General features: G+C 42.3%; 1 protein-coding gene across 1 annotated transcript; it reads left to right on the top strand.

Annotated features, from left to right (window-relative positions):
- The first annotated feature begins 12,094 nt into the window (after positions 1–12,094).
- Positions 12,095–16,703, top strand: LOC115291116 (zinc finger protein OZF-like). Its single transcript, XM_029938689.1, has 5 exons — positions 12,095–12,100; positions 12,218–12,344; positions 12,834–12,916; positions 15,525–15,687; positions 15,772–16,703. Exons 1-5 carry the CDS (start codon positions 12,095–12,097, stop codon positions 16,701–16,703), a joined length of 1,311 nt encoding a protein of 436 aa, XP_029794549.1.
- The last annotated feature ends 5,876 nt before the right edge of the window (positions 16,704–22,579 follow it).

Here is a 22,579-nt window from a genome sequence, read left to right as displayed (position 1 = left end):
TTGTCCAGTTTGTTGGCATATAATTTTTCATAGAAATCTCTGATGATTGCTTGTATTTCTAAGGGATTGGTTGTAATAGATCCTTTTTCATTCATGATTTTGTCTATCTGGGTGCTCTCCCTCTTCTTTCTGAGGAGCCTGTCTAGAGGTTTTTCATTTTTTTTTTTTTTCAAAGAACCACCTCTTGGTTTTATGGAACTGCTAAACGGTTCTTTTGGATTCTATATTGTTTATTTCTGCCCTGATCTTTTTGATTTCTTTTCTTTTGCTGGGTTAGGCGTGCTCTTGCTGTTCCCCTTCTAGTTCCAGTGGGTGCTTTGTTAGACTTTGAATTTGCGCTTTTTGTAGTTTGTTGAAATAGGCCTGGATTGCAATATCCTTTCCTCTTTAGACTGCCTTTGCTGCGTCCCAGAGATTTTGGAATGTTCTATTTCATTTTCATTGGTTTCCCTATATTTTTTCAATTTCTTATCTAATTGGGTGATTAGCCCAATCATTCCTTAGTATGGTGGTTATTATTCTCCACATTTTTGGAGGATTTCCAGACTTTTTTCTGTGGTTAATTTCAAGTTTCATAGCATTGTGATCTGAAAGTGTGCATGGTATGATCTCTATTCATTTATACTTATGAAGGGCTGCTTTATGTCCCAGTATGTGAACTATCTTGGATGTGCCATGTGCCATTGAAAAGAAGTTGAATTTCCTAACTTCAGGATGCAGAGTTCTAAATATATCTATCAATTCCATCTGTTCAAATGTGTCATTCAGGTCCATTGTTTATTTAGTGATTTTCTGTCTGGTTGATGTATCCATTGCGGTCAGTGGAGTATTAAAGTCCCCTGCAATTAGCACATTCTTATCCATAAGATTGTTTCTGTCTGTGACTAATTGTTTTCTGTATTTGGGTGCTCCCCAGTTTGGCGCATTGATATTTATCATTGTTAGCTCTTCCTGATGGAGAGACCCTGTCATTAATATATAATGACCTTCTTCATCTCTTGTTACTGCCTTTACTTTAAAGTCCAGTTTGTCTGATATAAGTATGGCTACTCCACCTTTCTTTTGGCTTCCAGTCATATGATAGATATTTGTCCATCCCTTTACTTTCAATTGCTGCAGTTGAGGTCAAGGATCATCAAGACAGTATGGTTTTGGCACAAAAACAGACACACAGACCAATGGAATAGAATAGAGAACCCAGGACTGGGCCCACAAATGGACGGCCAACTAATTTTGACAAAGCAGGAAAGAGTATCCGATGGAAAAAAGACTGCCTCGTTAGTAGGAGTTGCTGGGAGAACTGGACAGCCACATGCAGAAGAAGGAAACTAGACCACTTTCTTACACCATACACAAAAATCAACTCAAAATGGCTGAAGGACCTGAATGTGAGACAGGAAACCATCCAAACCCTCGAGGAGAAAGTAGGAAACAACCTCCTTGACCTCAACAGGTGGCTGTCTTCTTAACCAGGATCTCCAAGGAGGAGGGGACAGTTTCTCTTGGTGCCAGCTGGGATTTGCGCCTCTGCTGCCTGAGGTGAGGTGAGCAGCAGGAGGCGAGGTGCAGCCCAGACAGGCTCCACTGCCAACTCCCAGCCCCCAGCCAGGATCAGGCTCGCATTGGGGAGGGATCAGTTTCTTTTGGCGCCACTGGGATTCACGCTGCTGCTGTGCAAGGCACTGGGCGTTGCCGGAAATGAGTTGCTCGCTCCTGCAGCGGGAGCACGCCCCCCCCCCCCACCGCCACCAACTTCCTGCTGGGATCACGTAGGGGTGGGGGCTAATTTTTCCTGTTGGGACCCAGGATTCGGGCTTTGCCCAGCCAATGCTGGGGGCAAGATACGCCGTGGAAATGAGGTATGTGCCCCCACTCCCACAGCCGATGTGGAAGTGGCGCCCCTGACCCTCCAGCCAGGGACGCCGACTCCCAGCCAGAATGGCGCAGGGCTGGAAGCTGTTCTTTCCCTTGTGCCACCCGGGTTCGGGATTTGGGCTACCCAGCAGTTATATACGGAGTGAGAGTTTTTCTCTCCGAGTGGGGTTAATCGTTTTTCTCTCTTCTCCAGAGACAGTATTATGAGTGTGTTCACTTTCTCTGTCTCTTCCCTTTCTCTCTCTGACTCCGGGAGCTTGCCCCATGTTGGGCTGGGGCTCCTGCCTCCCCGCCCGTCTCAGGCTGGCCCATTTTCCAATCCCCCGAGTTCGCACTCACTCATTCAGGCACCTTTGAGGTTGTCTTCTTTCTGGAGTCTGTGTTTTCTCCTTCACCTCTTTTTTGTTTTAAATGTTTTTTATTTATTTTTTGGGGGGAGACAGAGAGAGACAGCATGAGCAGGGAAGGTCAGAGACAGAGGGAGGTACAGAATCCAGAGTAGGCTCCAAGCTCTGAGCTAGCTTTCAGCACAGAGCCTGACGTGGGGCTTGAACCCACCAACCATGACATCGTGACCTGAGCCGAAGCCGGAAGCTTAACTGACTGAACCACTCAGGTGCCCCTCTCCTTCTGCTCTTGCAGATGGCAGTAATGTCCTTATCATTCGATATATGTGGCAGAGGAAGTTTACAGTGCTCCCTTCCTCTCCGCCATCTTGGGTCCTACCCTGATCCAGAGAGGAACCTTTTAAAAAGCGTTTCCTGCCTGGCATGACAAATATTTCTTTGCTCAACATTTATTCTTTCCTTTTTCCTGTGACTGTGTTTTCCCCGCTTTGAAACTCTAAATCTCTACACCTCTCCATAAGTCATAATGGCACCTAAGCATCATTTGCCTGGTGCTCATCTTGTTGATATTCCTATACTTAAGCCTTTTTTCATTATGAATCTGTCTTATAATAGGTCGATTACTAGGCCAGCCAAAGAATTGAGAACTGATGAAGAGAAATTTTTTCCTGTCCTACACATTCATTCCGTTGTTGAGAAGTTACCTTGGTGCTTCAGAGCCACAGGAAACTGAAGAGAGAGAATGTGGGATAAAGAGGAACAGTAGCTTTCTTGCTTTACCAGACGGAGGGGTCTGAGGCAGGTTATCGCCTTCAGAACTGCAAGGCCACCCAGAGGAAGGGGCTGGGGGTTTGTAGGGAAATACAGGATCCACCTGGTTTGGACAGGAATTGTTTGTGCTGCCAGTCCTGCTGATCTGGTTTTCTGGGTGGTACTGGGTTCCTCATTAAAAAAAAGAAAAAAAAAAAGACTAAGAATTCTGTCTGAGATGCTCAGCCTGTGAAGCATCCCACTTCCGCTCAGGTAATGAGAGGACAGTCCCTTTGTTCCTGCCTTGCATCTGGCTCTCTGCTGTCAGCATGGAGCCTGCTTTGGATCCTCTGTCCTCCTCTCTCCGCTCTTCCTCTGCTTTCGTGCTCTCTCCGTATCTCTTCCAGGTTTCAAAATAAGAACACTTGAAAACAAATAAGTGGGGTCGTTGCCTCAATGAAAAACAAGGTTACTTAGGTTAATACCAATCCATGCAGTATTTAAATGCAGTCGTTTTGATTTCTGTTTTACTTTGTAATTTTAAGCAATTTCAATTTTAGTCACCATGAAAATCGGTAGGAAGATGATTTCATATTTTATTGTGAGAAACCATTCAAGATTTACTAGAATTGCAACAAAACAGAACAAAACAGGACAGAACACACAGAAAATCTAAAAAGAACCTCCAAAACGACAGGGTAACACCAAATTTCAGGAAAATAATGAGCATTTAGGTTACAATTTTCAAGTATTGTCGATGGGAGTTTTACAAAGTATCCTCTGGGGTGCCTGGGTGGCTCCATTGCTTGGGCACCTGACTTTGGCTCAAGTCATGTTCTCGCAGTTCAGGAGTTGGAGCCCCTGTCAGACTCTGCTGACAGCTCAGAGGCTGGGGCGTTCTGCAGCTTCTGTGTCTCCCTTTCTGCCCCTCCCCTGCTCATGCACTCTCTCTCTTTCTCACTCTCGCTCTCTCTGACATAAATAATAATTAAAATTTTTTAAAATGTTTTATTTATTTTTGATATAGAGAGAGACAGAGCATGAGGGGGAGGGGCAGAGAAAAAAGGACACACAGAACCGGAAGCAGGCTCCAGGCTCTGAGCCAGCTATCAGCACAGACCCTGACGCGGGACTCGAACCCACAAACGTGAGATCTGACATGAGCCAAAGTCGGAGGCTTAACAGCCTGAGCCACCTAGTCACCCAATAATTTTTTTAAAAGACATTCATCTGGAAAATTATTTGGCAGTGACTCAGGAAAATAAACTTTCTTACTGAAGGTCAGCAGTTTGTCACCTTAGATTATGTCTTTTTGCCATAAGGTTTATCTTCAACTAACAAAGGAAAAATTCTGAAACCCAGGACAAGTTTCCTTTGTAAGAGACATTTGCATGCATGAGGGAAAGTTCCATTTGGAAGGGTGTCTCCCTCTGTGTAGCAGAAAGAGGGAGAATGCGTGAATCTCCAGAAACTCTGACCCGTGGAGAAGGCATGGATTTTAATCTGGGCAACAACCAGGGGAGCCTCAGTTATTGTGCTAGTTCACCTCCCCCAGTGCTTCCCAGGAGGATCCCTGTTGAGTTTCCAGAAGGATCCTTGCTGCTGCCCTCCCCTTCGGAGTTCTTCAGGTGGGTGGGTGGATACAACAGTGTTGTTTTAGTGAAGTGCTCCAGGGCACCCTGTGCAGGATTTTTTACCTCAGCCCCAGAGATTCCCTGTCTCCCTGCTTCCAAGAAGGAAGAACCAGACCCAAAATGAGCAACAGGCCAAAGTTGATTAGAGTAGAAGAGAGGGAGATTGTAGGAAAGCTCTGTGTACAGAGAGGGGGCATTAGAGGGTGAACATCCGAGACCCTAGGCAAGGATCTTTGTTTTATGAGGTTCAGGTCTCTCCCACCCTTTTTACCCTCCCTCTTGTCCCTCTTCAAGTCCTCAGTTATTGGCCTAATAACTGTAGGTGTCAGGATTCCACTCCTCATGGTCTCATTTCAATTGTATGAGGGGTGGTCTAAGGCCAGACAGTTCCCTGTGGGTCTTAGGTTTTATGATCTAGTGCTAATTTTTAGTTAGCTCTTTAATCAAATTCCTGAGGGGAACCTGAGGGGCAGTAGGTGGTGTCTGTCAAATATTTAAGAGGAAACTCCCACCTGAGGGGGTTTGCTGTGATCAGACACTCCCAGCATTGTTCTAAATGCTTTTCCCCACCCGAGACCTCAGGTCCTGATCCTTTCCATTCTGCCTACTGAATCTTATCCTTTTCTATCATGATTCTCTATCTTTTTATTTTTTAATTTTTTAATGTTTTATTTTATTTTTTGATACAGGGAGAGACAGAGCATGAGAGCGGGAGGGGCAGAGAGAGAAGGAGGCACAGAACCGGAAGCAGGCTCCAGGCTCTGAGCTAGCTGTCAGCACAGAGCCTGACGCGGGGCTCGAACCCACGAATGTGAGATCTGACCTGAGCCAAAGTCGGAGGTTTAGCCGACTGAGCCACCCAGGTGCCCCTCTATCATGATTCTAAGTGGGGCGCAGGGATAGGCAGGAAGGCTTCCCATTAATTTATGAGAGTTGAAAGGTGCTGGGTGGCTCAGTCGTTTACCCACCTGACTTTGGCTCAGGTCATCATCCTAGGATTTGTGGGTTTGAGCACCGCATTGGGTGTGTGCTCAAGCTCAGAGCCTGGAGCACGCTTCAGAATCTGACTGCCTGTCTCTCTGTCCCTCCCCTGCTCATGCTCTGTCTCTGTCGCCCAAAAAAGAAATACGTACTATAAGATAAAAAACAAAACCTATGAGAGTTGAGTACAGGCTTTTCAACAAGGAGAGGTAGCAGGACTCCTGTAGAGGAGTTGGTGAGATTGAGGTCCAAGTAGAAGCCGTTTTCTGTGCTCAAGCAGAGTTTGTGGGCTCTGTGGGATGGGAGGTGCCAGAGTCCACCTCCCATAGGTCCAGGGGTAACTGAAGGATGGATGGTGTCAGCGAAAGGGAGTGAGATACCTCAAGGTTCTTTGTGATCACCAGGCAGGCATCTGCTCTGTCTGATTCTCTAGCTTTATTTATAGTGAGAGGTACAAGGAGCAGAAAGAGCAGGGCATGTTAGTAAATGATTTCTCATAAATCATTTTCCAGACAATTTTGCAGATTGGGGATTCTGCAGAAGTTACAATTCTAATCTTAGTCGTAATGATTGTCAAAAAAACAGCTACAGGTACTCGTGCTATTATATGGGATGGCAGGTATTTTTTAAGCGTACTTTTTTCCCCATAGGATGCAGAAGAGCAAGATATACAAAACCTCCAGTAGAGCCCTGAGAAAGTGATCTTTAGCCACGAGGCAAACAGCATTCTTTAGTAAAGGTCAGTTTTACATGAGTAAGGGTCAGTAGGCTGTTTATAGCACTAAGAGAAGGCACCCAGAAAAACAGGATCCCCAGGAGACACAATGTCTGCTCTCAGTGTCCAAGACGAATGATACATTTTTGACATTTATCACGATAGTGACTTGCAACGACATCCAGGAGTACAAAAAAGTCACTTCTCAGTTAACTGCTCAGCTAGGAGGAAAATTGTAGGTGGCTTGCCTTAGTCGCATTAGGGTGTAGCGAGTTTGCTCATCTTTTCCCTGATCAGGTGCAATCACACCTCAGGGACAGGGCAGGGGGACAGGCTGCTCCTGAGACCAATCAGCAAAGCAGTCCAAGGGTTGGTGCCCAAGCAGAAATGATGGCTCCAGGAGGGTAAATAGTAGTCGCTGCCTGGTGACAAGACACTTGGCCCACTTGCCTTACCCTCACCAGGAATTTTCACTCAACCCTGAGTCCAGGGTACCTCCCAACAGGAATGCCCCCAGCCCCCAAAGCAGAGAAGGCAACCTCAGAGAAGGGTCTTCAAGTCGGAGCTCATAGTTTCTCAATTGTTCCTGACAGCAAGGCTGGGAAGTTGTACCTTCTCTGCATTTGAAAGTCCTGCCTGCAGGCCAGCAGTTTACCAGTGAAGAGACTGCTTTGCTGGCTTTTCAGACAAATTTCTCCTACTTGAGCTGGGATTTCTCCACAAAGATCTTCTGAGAAAGAAACATAGAGGAGAAGATGAAAGAAGAAATGGCCAGTTCTCAGGTAAGCCTTGTGCCCCTGGCCAGAGGCCCTGTTGTCTTTTTCTCCTAAAATTTCACGCATGTAGAAATTGTGGGGACCTGGGTGTCTCTGACAGTTGAGCACCGGACTCTCCATTTGAGTTCAGGCCCTGATCCCAGGGACCTGTGTTCCATCCTTGAGTCGGGATTCCTGCTGCACTTGGAGCCTAGTGAAGATTCTCATTCTCTTCCTCTGTTTTTCTCCTTCAGTTTGCATTTTTTCTTTCTCCCTCCCTCCTTCTCTCCTTCTCTCTGTGTCCTCCCCAAAGAATGAAAAAATAAAAACCATGCAGACGACCTAGCTCCATGCGTACCTGACAACATCCGTCTTGACCTTGTAATAAGAGACCACGTGGCTGCACTGCATGTTTGTGTGTTACCATATCTGGGGGCACAGCATATATAAAAAACTCTGCCATGTGATGTTCAGGGCTCAGTTCTTTGGGTATGAACCCAGCTGAGAGGTGCCAGGAGGAATAAAGTTGTTTCCTGGAAAGAAAAGCCTCAGTGTGAGAATCCTGCTACAAGAGAAATTTTGCTTCTGATGGTTCTGCTTTCTTCTTTCACTTAATTTTTAACCTTCTCAGAAATGATACTCAAGGAAGGTGTTTAGAACACTCCTCCTCTGTACCCCAGAGACTTCTCTCCCTTCTCTCCAATATGGCTTCCATTGGGCAACAACACTTGTCACTTTGATTTAAATTCCTGCCCGTATTGAAAATAGTCCCTTCGTGACAGGTTCAGAGGGGAGGATGTTGCATCCCAGTTTCCTGTTGCTGATGGAATCTGGTCCTGGGGTTGCACTCAAGGAGAACCGTTCCCGTTTCTGTCTGAAATCAACACTTTCACTGCTCTGGGTAGAATAGGATTATGAAAATGCACAAATACATACGATGACTCTGAGGCACAGAATGCCCTAGAATGTTCCTGCTCCTTAGAATGTGGAAAGGATATTTGAAAATATTCTAGATACTACAAGACACGGAAACTCTATGTGATTGAAGGGTGTATAAATCCACTGTATCCTTAAAGTTGTTTATATTCTGATTTACTGCTTGGGGGTCCCAAGAACGCATGCGTGGTCCTGTGTCCGGAGGTGTACCTGAGGCACTGTGATCCATTTGTTTCCTGTTCTCTGTTATTATCTTATTTTACGGGGCTTTATGCTCTCTGCCATATTTCTCCCCTCTCATGTTCAAATTTTCCTTCTAATCAGGTGAAATGATTTTAGGAAGATTCCCTGAGTGATTTCCAAACACCATCATATTTAAACTGGAATCTTCTTTCTCCCCTTTTCTCCTTCCCTCTAGTTTTTTTTAAAGTTTATTTCTTTTGAGAGAGACAGACCTGGAGCAGTGGAGTTGCAGACAGAAGGCATGAATTCCAAGCAGGCTCCACAGGGTCAGTTCAGAGCCTGAATTCCGGGCTAAACTCACAAAACCATGAGACCTTGACTTGAGCTGAAATCAAGAGTCAGAAGGTTAACTGTCTGAGCACCCAGGCACCCTGGTTTGGCCATTTCTGGTGAGGAGAACAAAGGCAAAAAAATGTAGATAAAATTCAATTTTCTTACAACTTGCAACCCACTGGGAAATACTGGAGACTGGCAGAGGAGGATATTGCTCAAGGAATGTACAACTGCTTTAAGGTTAATTCTTTTCAAGAGGCAAAAAGCTAGCTTCGCTTGACCATAGCCTGACTCTCAGGATCCATTGAGCTTTCTTTTCTTATGAAAATCCCTTGAGAAACTTTTATGTCTACCCCATGGCTTAAAGTATATGATCAATGGCTCCTCACAATCCTACTGCCACTTATTCTATCCACAGATCCTGTCCCTGTGCTGTAATAAGGTCAGCCTCGCTCACCCAAAAGGCCTCAAGAATACTTTCTTGAGCATTTATTTATTCCTGGCCCACCTGAGGTCACTTTTCATGGGGCAATGAAGGTTCTCACTTCCGTGTAGTAGATGCAATGACCTCTGGGAGTAGAGGTTCTGAGTCAGTCTGTCCTTCGTCCCATAGGTGTTTATTATCTTTGTAGTTATGACACAGGCATACTCTTGTTTGTACTGTTTTGTGTTTTAGAAAGTGACGAATCACTTAATTAACATGTTTGGGTACCTTAAAATCCTGAAGTACCAGAGAGCACAAATGATGATTGAAACAAGGCACCAGTTTCCAAGAGAGGTGCCTTAGTGGCTCAGTTACTTGTGTCTTCACTCACTTTCAGTGCAGATCATGATCTCGAGGCTCATAATATAGAGCCCAATGTCAGGCTTCATGGTAACCTTAGGAGGGCTCTTGGGATTCTCTCTCTCTCTCTCTCTCTCTCTCTCTTTTCCCTTTCCTGCGTGAGCAATCTTTCTTTCTCAAAATAAATAAACATTTTTAAAAAAGCTTTCAAGGTGCCAGGTGACTTAGTTGACTAAGATGGTTAAGTATCTGACCCAGGCACCGCGCTCATTAAAACTGGTTTTTAGGGGCGCCTGGGTGGCTCAGTCGGTTAAGGCTCTGAATTCGGCTCAAGTCAGATCTCACGTTTGTGGGTTTGAGCCCCACATCAGGCTCTGTGCTGACAGCTAGCTCAGAGCCTGGAGACTGCCTTTGGTTCTGTGTCTCCTTCTCTCTCTGCCCCTCCCCCTCTCATGTTCTGTCTCTCTCTGTATCAGAAATAAATAAAACAATTAAAAAAAATCCAAAGAACTGTTTTTAGTCACCCTGATAATTTTCTATTCTATCACTTCTAATCTTATATAACTACTTGCAAACGGTATGAATGTGTGCATGGAAGGTATAAAGGTAGATCGGTTTTGTGTGCACACCTTCTGACCATCATTCTCAGGTTTGACACTGGTATGAACATTGATTTAGGGTCCGTTGGGTGTATTAACCTGTGTGTCCTTTTATAGGAACTGACTCTAGGTCAGTTTACCTGAGTTAAAATCTGATGTGTATCGTGTACCCGATGCTTGACAAAAGATTCCCGAAAAATAGAAGAATCATGTGTTCTCTTAGATTACTATAATTTGTTTTCCATGAATTTATGAGAACATGTTAGATGCTCTCTACCTACCAGAAAACGCTTATAACCTCGTTGTCTTTCTTCCTAGTCTAGTAGAACTTGTAAGTGCTATGATCCCATTCAGTTCCAAGTCCTCCAAGAGTTCTTGTCACTGAATTCTTCCTCTTTGTTATTGAAATATGTATCCCTTGACTCAAAGACTACTGCCTTGTTAGAAATGTGGACAGGGACCTTTCCCAAAACTCCTGAACAGAATCTGCATTTTAATAAGATGGCCATTGCACTGCTGTGAATTCTGATTCATGGTAGAATATGCTAAGTATATTTGTAACTCATCAAAACTTTCCATTAAGAAAGAGACACCACATGACCCACTCAGTTGAGCTTCCATGTTCAGCACAGGACATGATCTCTCAGTTTATGAGTTTGAGCCCTGTGTTGGGCTCTGTGCTGACAGCTCAGAGCCTGGAGCCTGCTTTGGATTCTGTGTCTTTCTCTCTCTCTGCTCCTTCCCTGCTCATAGTCTGTCTCTCTCTCTCCTTCAAAAATAGACAATCGCAAATATAGTTTAATATAATAGACACATGTACTGTCTTTCAAAACTAAACAGTCACAAATTTATTTTTTTTTTACAAATAGACACCACCTGTGCCATTGATGTAAATGCAGAATGCAAAAGTGTGTATGCCTAGGGGGTGGCTAGTTGGCTCAGTCAGTTAAGCGTGTGCCTTGGTTCAGGTCATGACCTCATGGTACATGGGTTCAAGCCCTGCCTCAGTCTCAATGCTGACAGTTCAGAGCCTGGAGCCTGCTTTGGATTCTGTGTCTCCCTCTCTCCGACCCTCCCCTGCTTGCGCTTTCTCTCCCCTTCTATAAAAAAAATAAATAAAGTGTGTATGCATGTGTTGACGCCTTTATTTTACAAATTCTCTTGAATAAACCAATATTTACCTCAAAGTTAAAGAACATATTAGAGCATAATACTGTGTCCCCAATTGTCTTACTGCAGAAAATAAGAAATTCATCTAAGCCAAACCCAGTACTCCTAACGTAACTGAACTAACAGGAATTTAGTCCTTGATGAATCATGAAAATTCTACCATGCAGGGATGTCAAAGAAAAATTTATTTGCAAGAAATAAGGAGATCACAAGGTATAACTTAAAAACTGGAGATTCATAGAGGAAGGGGAATGGTGTCCTTTTTTTTTTAATTAACTTTATTAGAGAGACAGAGAGGGTGGAGGAGGGGCAGAGAGAGAGGCACAGAGAGAGTCTCAGGCAGTCCCTGCACCATCAGCACCAATGCGGGTTCAAACTCAGAAACTGTGAGATCATGACCTGAGCTGAAACCAAGAGGCAGAAGACTGAGCCATTGAGGCGCCCCAGAATGGTTTCCGTGTATTTAGGGTTTGGGTGGATATTTAGAAAGGGATACCTGGGGATACAATTGCACTTGAGCCTTAAGAACACAGTTCTATACATTTTCTGTCTGTTACATAGTAAATGCAGTTGTGCTCCTCCTTGGGGCGTGATCTAAGTCTTCAAATGAGGTCGAAGGGAGCTCCTGGGTGGCTCCATCCCTGAAGCTTCCATCTCTTGATTTAGGCTCAAGTGAGGATCTCACAGTCTTGAGATCAAGCCACAAGTCAAGCTTCTTCCTGAGCATGGAGCCTGAGCGTGGAGCCTGGTTGGAATTCTTCTCTCTGCACCACCCAAACTCGTGCTCTCTCTTTCAGGAAATAGACTTTTTTGAAATGTACCTGTGTTCACTCCATGCTTTACTCTGATGTTCATCTGCATAGATGTAACTCAGGGGCTAAGCCCAAATTGAGCCACTTCAGCTCTTCCCCAGGGCAGTCATTACCTTATGTATTTCACCAGTGCACACTGAGCTCATGGGTGTTTTTCCTGCAGTAAAAGGGAGGTGTAAATAAGAGGCTAAGAAAATGAGGGACTGAGGCCTGTGGGCACATGCAGGTAAGCAGTGCAGATCGGGTCGCAGGGTCCAGCTGGTGACATGATCTCCCTCTTGCATCTTAGGTACCAGTATGACCTCCTGCTGTGTCCACATGGTAACTGTGGTGTTTGTTGCAGGGACTGCTGACCTTCAGGGATGTGGCCATCGAGTTCTCTCAGGAGGAGTGGGGATGCCTGAACCACAGTCAGTGGGAACTGTACAGAGATGTGATGTTCGAGACCTACGGACACCTCGTCTTCTTGGGTGAGGCTAACTCCCTCTAGATTTCCCAAGCCCCACTCAGGGGTTTTGTTCCTTCCTGTGGAGACTGTCTCTTAGAAGCTTTCTCTTGCATGCCTGGGATTCAAATCCCTACAGAAAAAAAAGAAGGAGGGGTTAGCAGATGTAGAGGAAAGTCTTCATGATGTTTCCTTTCAGGTGAGTTTTCCCTTCCTTAGAGTCACATCATCATTTCATAGATGGATGACATTTCTAAGTATTGAGTGGCATAAAATGATATTTCCGTCTTCAATATGAATTTCTACTCATGTTGGTAGTGGTAAGACTCAGAAGTGGAGATCAGGATGTGAAACTTGGAAATCCACCCTGTGTGTTCCAAAGGGACTGTTGGGCAACAGCATTTGGGCATGATTTTCCAGAATTCTAGAATGTCCTTTTTTCTCTACTGAGTTCAATACTGGGTTGAAAGGTAGAATCTCCAGCAATCCGCTATTCTTTTGTTCTAACAAATAGGTCTTGTTGTGTCAAAGCCAGACCTGGTCATCTTTTTGGAACAAAAGAGGGAGCTATGGGATGTGAAGAGAAAGGAGACAGTAGCCTCATACCCAGGTAAGTTGGAATGAATGAGGCAGATGACAGAGGTGAGGTCCAAATGTGAAGGATGAAGAAAGACCATACAGTGTGATTTGAGCAGCCATTCTGGAATGGAAATCAGTTTGTAAAGCCTAGTTTTATGTCAATATGTTTCACAGAGGCACATCTGCTTTCCAATACATTGCACTGTCACAAATCTCTAAGGATTCACCTTCAGTTCCACTTAAAGGTCCTTCACATCCACACTGAGGGCCTCCATAATCTCATTGGCTCTCCATTGCTTTGAGGGCTTGGGGTATTCTCTGTGTTTCTGAGGAAGTCTATATTCATTCATTTCTGAGTGTTTGCCTTGAGTGAGAAGTGCGTCAGGGTAGCAGTAGGCATATTGGGATTTGGTGCAGAAATCCCAGGAACAGGAGACAGAGCCCATCTAATTTCTGCTTAATGCTTTCCAATATATGGAGGCTTTAATCCTAATCATAGAAAATTAAGACCCACCAGTTTCATCCGTTGATAAAGCACCTCCCTAAAATGAGAAAATCTAACCCTTCATTTCACTTCAAAAGTTCCATTTTTGGGGCGCATGTGTGGATCAGTTGCTGAAGGATCTGACTTCAGCTGATGTCATGATCCCACAGTCAGTGAGTCTGAGTCCCGCACAGGCCTCAGTGATGACAGCACAGCGCAACTTTGGAATCCTGTCTCCCTCTCTCTCTGCTCCTCCCCTACTTGGTCTCTCTCTAAAAATTAATTAAAGTAAACTTACAAAAAGTAAGAAAAATTCATTTTTGATGGTATTAACTAAAATACAAAATTTCCACTCTACATGTTCCATTCCTCAATCGTAAAATAATTTAAATTATTTTCCTAGAATTTCTACACAAATTAATGTCACAAGGGAGATAGAACATTTAAAATTCAAGACTTGCAGCCTATAATAAAATCTCTATTCATTTTTTCTTAATCATCGAATAATTTTGTCATGTATAATAGGAAGTTCCTATGACTTTGTCATATATGCTTTCACGATCTGAGTAGTTGTATATGAGATTACATTATGATTCATTGTATCAAAAACTTTTGAATATCGTTTGTAAGGTTTATTTTTGAAAGATAGAGCAGGCATTGAGGGCTGAAATAGAGGACACACCAAATTTGAAGCAGGCTCCTGGCTCTGAGTTGTCAGCACAGAGTCCTCCCCAAGGCTCCAACTCATAGACTCTGAGATCGAGGCCTGAGCCTAAGTCCGACGCTTCACCTACTGAGCCACCTACCCACCTCTGTAGCTCTAAGACTACAATCTCAGTGTGTAACCATGAAAGAGGGCCTATTTTCATTTATTAGCTGGTTTTCATGCAGACGAAAATTGCAACGTATATTCATCAATATCTACCCCGGAAATCTCTAATGAAAGCCCCTGTGTATTTAGCACTTAAAAGTCATTATTACACAGAATTTAAGGGTCTAACTCAATTTTCAGAATCAAGCAAGCAAAAACGTTCATTTCTTGTGAAGTTTTCTTTTTCCCATTTACTTGGAGAGATGGAGAGAGAGAGGGGGTGAGGGGCAGAGAGACAGGAGACAATCCCAGGCAGGCTCCACACTGTCAGTGCAGACGAGGATGTGGGCTGGAACTCACAAACGATGAGATGACGACCTGAGCTGAAACCGAGAGTCAGACACACAACCCTCGCTGAGCCACCCACGCACCCCAAAGCCTTTCATTTCTAAACATACAAACAACAGCAAAGTTGAAAAATATGCCAACAATAGCATTATTTAAAAAGATGGGGATTACATTAAGATACAATCTGAGTGATGTAGTACTACTAATGATTTGGGGCTCCTGGCTGGCTCAGTCAGTCAAGTGTCAAACTATACCTTAGGTCATGATCTCATCATTTGTGGGTTCATGTCCCCCATCAGGTTCTGTGCGGACAGCTCAGAGAGTGGAGCCTGCCTCACATTCTGTGTTTCTCTCTCTTTCTATTCCTTCCTCTCTCACGCTCTCTCTCCATCTCTCACAAAATAAATAAACATTAAAAAAGTAAAGTATTTTAAGAAAAAGAAAAGTAGTAATTCCTTTTTCCTGAAGTTGAGTTTTTCTGATTTCAGTTTTTTGTATGACAAATTCTAATTCTATGCATCAGAGAGTAGCAAGTGGAATGCCTTTACTTTCATTTTTCCCTTTCAGCTGTATTTCCAAATGAAACTGACAGCCTCCTTTCAGAGACGTTTATAGGAACTTCTATCCAAAGAGGGTCAATGGATGGATATAAAGGTAGTGCCCTTGAGGATGGACACTTAATGAGAGACCGGAACAAGGATGGGGACAGTGGGGGGCCTCAAGCATACCTGGGGACTCCTATTCCAGACTACGACGGTGAATGGCATCCATGTGGGGAGGTCTCTGATCCAAGCGCCAACCTCATTACACGTAAGAGTATACATTTAGGAGAGAATCACTCTAAATATGACGCATGTGGGGAAATACTTAACCAGTCCTCCAGTGCTGGTGATCAGAAGAGGATTCATCTGGGGAAAAGCCCATATACATGCAATGAACCTGGGAACATACTTAGTCAGTCATCAAGACCACAAATCAATAAGACAATCCATGCCGGACAGAAAGGTTACAATTGTAAGGAGTGTGGCAAAGCCTTCAACAGGCACTCAGCACTAATTCAACATCAGCGAGTGCACACTGGAGAGAAACCCTCCGAATGTGAAAAAGGTGGTAAAACCTTTAATGATGCCTCATCAGTAAATGTACATAGACTAATCCGTACAGGAGAGAAACCTTACACACATAAAAAATGTGGGATGGCCATTGCCCAACTCTCACGTCTTACCAAACATCACAGAACCCATAATGGAGAGAAACCTTACCAATGTAAGGAATGTGGCAAGGCCTTTACTCAACACTCAAACCTTACCATGCATCACAGAATCCATACTGGAGATAAACCTTACCAATGTAACGAATGTGGCAAATCCTTTACTCAACACTCAAACCTTACCATACATCACAGAGTGCATACTGGAGAGAAACCTTACCAATGTGAAGACTGTGGAAAAGCCTTTAAGAGAACTTCAGCCCTTATTGAACATCACCGAATCCATACTGGGGAAAAACCTTATCAATGTAACGAATGTGGCAAATCCTTTGCTCACCCATCAAACCTTTACAATCATCACAGAATCCATACTGGAGAGAAACCTTACCAATGCAAAGAATGTGGAAAATCCTTTACTGACCATTCAACCCTTACCAAACATCACAGAATCCATACTGGAGAGAAACCTTACCAATGTGAAGACTGTGGAAAAGCCTTTACGAGAACTTCAGCCCTTATTGAACATCACCGAATCCATACTGGAGAAAAACCTTATCAATGTAATGAATGTGGCAAATCCTTTACTGCACAGTCAGGCCTTAACAATCATCAGAAAATCCATACTGGAGAGAAACCTTACCAATGCAAAGAATGTGGCAAATCCTTTACTCAGCACTCAACCCTTACCAAACATCACAGAATCCATACTGGAGAGAAGCCTTACCAATGTAAGGAATGTGGCAAGTCCTTTACTCAGCACTCAACCCTTACCATGCATCACAGAATCCATACTGGAGAGAAACCTTACCAATGTAAGGAATGCGGTAAGTCCTTTACTCGCCAGTCAGGCCTTAACAAACATCACAAAATCCATACTGGAGAGAAGCCTTACCAATATAATGAATATGGAAAGACCTTTCACTTGCCCTCTGACCTTAATGAACATCGCTGAATCCATACTGGAGAGAAACCTGACCAATGTAAAGAATGTGGCAAATGCTTTACTCACCACTCAAGCCTTACCAAACATCACCAAATCCATACTAGAGAGAAACCCTACCAATGTAACGAATGTGGCAAGACCTTTACCAAGCACGCACACTTTATTAGACATAAAAGAATCCATTCTGGAGAGAAATGTTAGCAATGTGAGTAACGTGCCAAGGCATTTATCCACCACTCACCTTATTCCACTTCACAGAATTCGTACTAGATCGAAACTCTACAAATGTTAGGATATGGCTAGATCTTTACGTGACTTTTACACTTTACTTGACGTCACAGAATTCATTCTAGATGAAAACCTTCCCAATGTAAAAAATGCAGTAAGGTCTTTAATCACTTTTCAACCTTTACTCAGTATCACAGAATTCATATTGGAGCAACTCTTCCAAATTTGAAGACTGTGAGAAAGATTTTGTGGACTGTTCACCCCTTGCTTCACATTGGAAACCTGATCCTGGAGAATAACCACTGAATACGACAGCATGTGCCAAGACTTCTAAGAACTGCTACACCCTGACTCCTGATCAGAGAAGGAATGCTAGGGAAGATGTTGCAAATATACAGAATTTGGAGAGAATGTTAGTTACAGCTGAAGCTTCATTCTACATCACAGAATTCATCCTGGAGAAAAAACGTAAAATGTAAAGAATGTAGTTAAATGTATATGACTGCTCAACCCTACTCAGGATCGCAGACTTTATACTGAGGAGAAACATTACAAAGTAAAGAATGTGTCCCACCGATAGCTGGAACTCACAACTTGCTCAATTCCATAGCTATCCTATAGCAAAGAAAAGAGAGAAAGAGAAGAGAAAATTGCAGTGCTTACATGTAGAGTTTGATCCTTCACCAATACTTGAAAAAAACACGAGATTTAAATCCTACTTCATGACATCATGAATGAGGCATGGCTTTCATATCAAATGTACACCAGACAGTGCATGAAAGAAGGTAACTTTAAAGACATATTTAGAAAAATATAATTGAATATCAAATGTCAGTAAATGTCACCAAATTCACACGGGGAAGTAGCACATCAGACTCTATTCAGAAATACATCAAAATGCTGATGATAATGAATAATAAAAAGCTAAACTCGATGTATATGCTATTATGCCTCAAAAGATGAAATGGATTTGTTGTCGGGAGCCATTCTGACTCACAAGTTGAGAATTCTCCTTGTGAGGTTAAGGCAGGTTTGCAAGGTCTCCTTCCATCAGATGATGACCCTCTCAGTTGTTTTTGCCTGATCACCAACCCTCCCCCCCCAACAAGGCCCCTTGTTGATTGGCATATGGAGTAACGTGTCCCCTTATTCTGGCCCTAATACATGCTGATTGCACCTTGGGGAGGAACTTATTATAGGAACTTCTTCTTTTGTGATTATGGAAGCAACCATTGCATTTCCAGAGAATCCTGTTTTTCTTATGCTTCTCAAGTAAACAGGCTATTGACCCCTGCTCACAAAGAACTACCTTTTGCCTTTGCTATGCTAGAAACATTGTCTTATATTTGAATGCTGAGGATACCTTCCTGTCCCAGATGATTAGCATCTAAATCCCTTACATCAATCACTACTGATAAAGATTATGCATGAATCTTCTACAGATCTATGTTCTGGTAAATTGTTACCTATCAAAGAATTTTATCATCAGAAATCATTGTCTAAGGCAAATGCCGTGTCTGTGCTATTCCCCATACATTTGACCATAAATAAAGCTGAGTCTCAGTCAGTGCAGAGATGCCTGCCTGTTGATCAGAAAGAATCTTGTGTTTCTCTCATCCGTCCTTTTCACCAACACCATCCATCCCTCAGAGAACCCTGGACCTGCTGGAGCGGAACTCCAGCACAATTAATTATGAGGAATAAGCTCGCATAATCACAGAGCCAGTAGGTCTCAGAGCCAGCTAGAGATCCAAGAGAACTGATGGGTCCGCTCTAGTCTGGGAGGCATGAGCTAAATGCCATAGTTCTAGTATGAAGGTGGCAGCTTCGAGACCCTGGAAGAGTCAGCATTTCAGTTTGAATCTGAGGGGAGGAAAAAAGTCAATGTCCCAGGCTGAAGATCATCAGGAAGAATTCCCTCCTACCTAAGGGAGGACTTGGCCATCAACTGATTGGACGAGGCCCACCCTCACTGAGAAGGGCAAGCTGCTTTAGTCTACCCATCTTTACTCAGCCTAAGTGTTAACCTCATTCCAAACCACCCTCACAAAACACCCACAATAATGTTTGACCAAATAGCTTAGCACCCTCGGGCCCTGTTGAATTGACACATAAAATTAACCATGACACTATCATAACTCTACTAAACAAGAATATAAACTTCCCAATAAATTGATGTGAATAAAATCCTGAAAATGTCAATAGTAAAAGGCAGCTTCCAGTCTAAACTTGTATGTATAGTATATATATTCACATGGATACATGCATGTTACTTATAGTATATGAAATTATTATCCTTAATCATTTAAGAATAATTTTAAGTGTTGTTCCTGTTGTATATAAATCACAAAATTCCATCTCTCAAAAAATGTTGAGTCCTATCTACCATTGGACATGGTGAAATTATGTTTTGAGTATTCATATGCTTGTATCAACATTAAACTTCTAGGTAATAATTAATGGCAATAATTAATGTCTTTTCATTTTTTATATATCATAAATATATGATTCATGTTCCTAGTATTAAGAATCAAGCTTAGTAAGCCTGATTTATTAATTAAAGTTAAGGTATGAATCTGGTGGCTGGCCCAGAATTTGCCACCACAATACCCCATGGGGACGTGGTTGACTGGTTGTGGTAAACCACGTCGGTGGGCAACGGCTGTCTGATCTGTTGTAAACCCAAGTGTACTTTTAAAGGTGATGGACATTGGAAAGTCATAATGTTACTAATAAAAGGGCAAAGACCAGGTTCTATGTTTATGGGTATAAAACAGTATTTTCAGAACTTAGATGAAACTATATAACTCTTTTTTTAAAATGAAGAAAAATCCTTCCTATGAGGGTATTCAGGAGTTTAAATGCCATGGAACACTGATAGAATAAAACACTTTATCTATATGCACCTAAAAATATTTTTGAAAAAAAAGCCAAGGGATTGAAATAGAAGAAAATTTAATGATGAAATTTGAATCCTTGTCATGGAAATGACGTGTTATATTACTTATATAATTCCATAAGATTATAAAGTGCTAGCAAGTACTTGTCATATTTGAGGTGCAAATTTTAATATTGAAGAGTCAGGAAAACGTGTCTAATTATGCCTTTCGTTTTTAATTTGTGAATTATCTGAAAGATTTGACAACCTGAAAAATACCTAGTTAAAAACTTTATACTAATTTTTAAAATTGTAATTATCTACTTGTTTTTTATTATATGTGCAGGTATATATATTTATAAGGGCATATGTGTATTATTTGTATATGTGAGTGTATACATGTGTTACATGTGTACATGTAGCTGTAATATACTGGAACTTACATGCAATATAATTATTACATGTGTGTTTGCACGCATGTGTATTATATATGAACAGCAATAATAATATGTGTATGTGTATTATTGGATCAAATTTATATATAAAATTCCTGTTTCCACTAGATATTAAATAATACAGCAAATGCTGCTAACAGCAAATATTTAATTAAAGTCTAGCAACAGCTAAATAACTGTTAAGGCCTTTGACAGCCGTGACTGTGATTGCCCACACTAATTTTAAACATATCGAATGAAAGCCTCTACAGTTGATGTGATTGTAGGCTGATTGGCATTAGCCCAGTCTTATGTCATAGTTAAGAAAAAAAGTAAGAAACATTGAATGAGAAGTTTCTGAAGGACAAACCAAATGCCACTTTTTGTTATAGGATTGTGGAGAAGAGTCAATGAGTTGCTGATTTCTTGGTTAGTGAAGAATTACGTTGGACAAAATACGCATAAGGATTAGGACTGTATAAGGGCTTATGATATGTATAATTAAAGTTTAATCCTATGTATTTAAAAAAATTAACTACTAGAATTCAGATACCAATTTATTTATTTCTTTTATAGTTTATTTGTCAAGTTGTTTTCCATATAAACACTCAGTGCTCGTCCCTACAAGTGTGCCCTTCTCCAAGCCCATCACCCCCTTCCCCGCCCCCCCTCCCCCTTTAGCCCTGACTTTGTTCTCAGTATTCAAGAGTCTCTCATGATTTGCGTCCCTCCCTCTCCCCAATTATTTTTCCCCCTTCCCCTCCCCCATTGTCCTCTGTTAAGTTTCTCCTGTTCCATTTATGACTGAAAACATATGGTATCTCTCCTTCTTCCCCTGATTTATTTCACTTATCACGACTCCCTTGAGTTCCATCCATGTTGCACGAATACCCAGATTTCATCCTTTCTCACTGCCATGTAGTATTCCTTTGTATGTATAAATTACATCTTCTTAGTCCATTCATCAGTTGATGGACACTTAGCCTCTTTCCATGATTTGAGTATTGTTGAAAGTGCTGCTATGAACATTGGGGTACATGTACCCTTATGCATCAGCACTCCTATATCCCTTGGGTAAATGCCTAGCAGTGCTATTGCTGGGTCAAAGGGGAGTTCTATCATTAATTTTTTTGAGGGACCTCTACACTGTTTTCCAGAGTGGCTGCGCCAGTTTACATTCCCACCAACAGTGAGGAGGGTGCCCATCTCCACATCCTTGCCAGAATCTATAATCTCCTGATTTATTCATTTTAACCACTCTGACTGGCATGACTTGGTATCTCATTGCGGTTGTCATTTGTATTTCCCTGATGATGAATGATGCTGAGCATCGTTTCATGTGTCTGTTGGCCATCTGGATGTCCTCTTTGGAGGAAGTGTCGATTCATGTGTTCTGCCCAGTTCTTCACTGGATTATTTGTTTTTCGGGTGTGGAATTTGAGTGCGTTACATGTAGATTTTGGATACTAGCCCTTACTCTGTTATGTCATTTGCAACTATCGTTTCCCATTCTCTGGGGTGCCTATTAGTTTTCATGATGTTTCCTTTGCAGTGCAGAAGCTTTTCATCTTGATGAGGTTCCAATAGTTCATTTTTGCTCTTGATTCCCTTGCCTTTGGGGATGTATCAAGTAAGAAATTGCTGTGGTTGAGGTCAAGGAGGTTGTTTCCTGGTATTATCCTCCTGAGTTTTGATGGTTTCCTGTCTCACACTCAGGTCCTTCAGCCATTTTGAGTTGATTTTTGTGTATGGTGTAAGAAAGTGGTCTAGCTTCATTCTTCTGCATGTTCTGTCCAGGTCTCCCAGCACCATCTGTTAAAGAGGCTGTCTTTTTTTCATTGGATAGCCTTTTCTGCTTTGTCAAAGATTAATTGGCCATACACTTGTGAGTCCAGTTCTGGGCTCTCTATTCTATTCCATGGGTCTATGTGTCTCTCTTTATGCCAATACCATACTGTCTTTATGATGACAGCTTTGTGGTAGAGGCTAAAGTCTAGGATTGTGATGCCTCCTCTTTTGGTTTCTTCTTCAATATTCTTTTGGCTATTCAGGGTCTTTTGTGGTTCCTTACAAATTTTAGGATCTTTCTTCTAGCTTTGAGAAAATTGCTGGTTCAATTTGATGGGGATTGCATTGAACCTGTAGATTGCTTTGGGTAATAATGACATTCTAACAATGTTTATTCTTCCAATCCATGAGAATGGAATGTTTTCCATTTCTTTGTGTCTTCTTCAATTTCCTTTGTAAGTTTTCTATAGTTTTCATCATACAGATCTTTTATATCTTTGGTTAGGTTTATTCCTAGGTATTTTATGGTTTTTTTTTTTTTTTTTTTTTTTTTTTTT

Source organism: Suricata suricatta, chromosome 5, assembly GCF_006229205.1.
Source record: "Suricata suricatta isolate VVHF042 chromosome 5, meerkat_22Aug2017_6uvM2_HiC, whole genome shotgun sequence".
Lineage (NCBI taxonomy): Eukaryota > Metazoa > Chordata > Mammalia > Carnivora > Herpestidae > Suricata > Suricata suricatta.
This window is presented reverse-complemented; position numbering and strand designations above follow the sequence as displayed.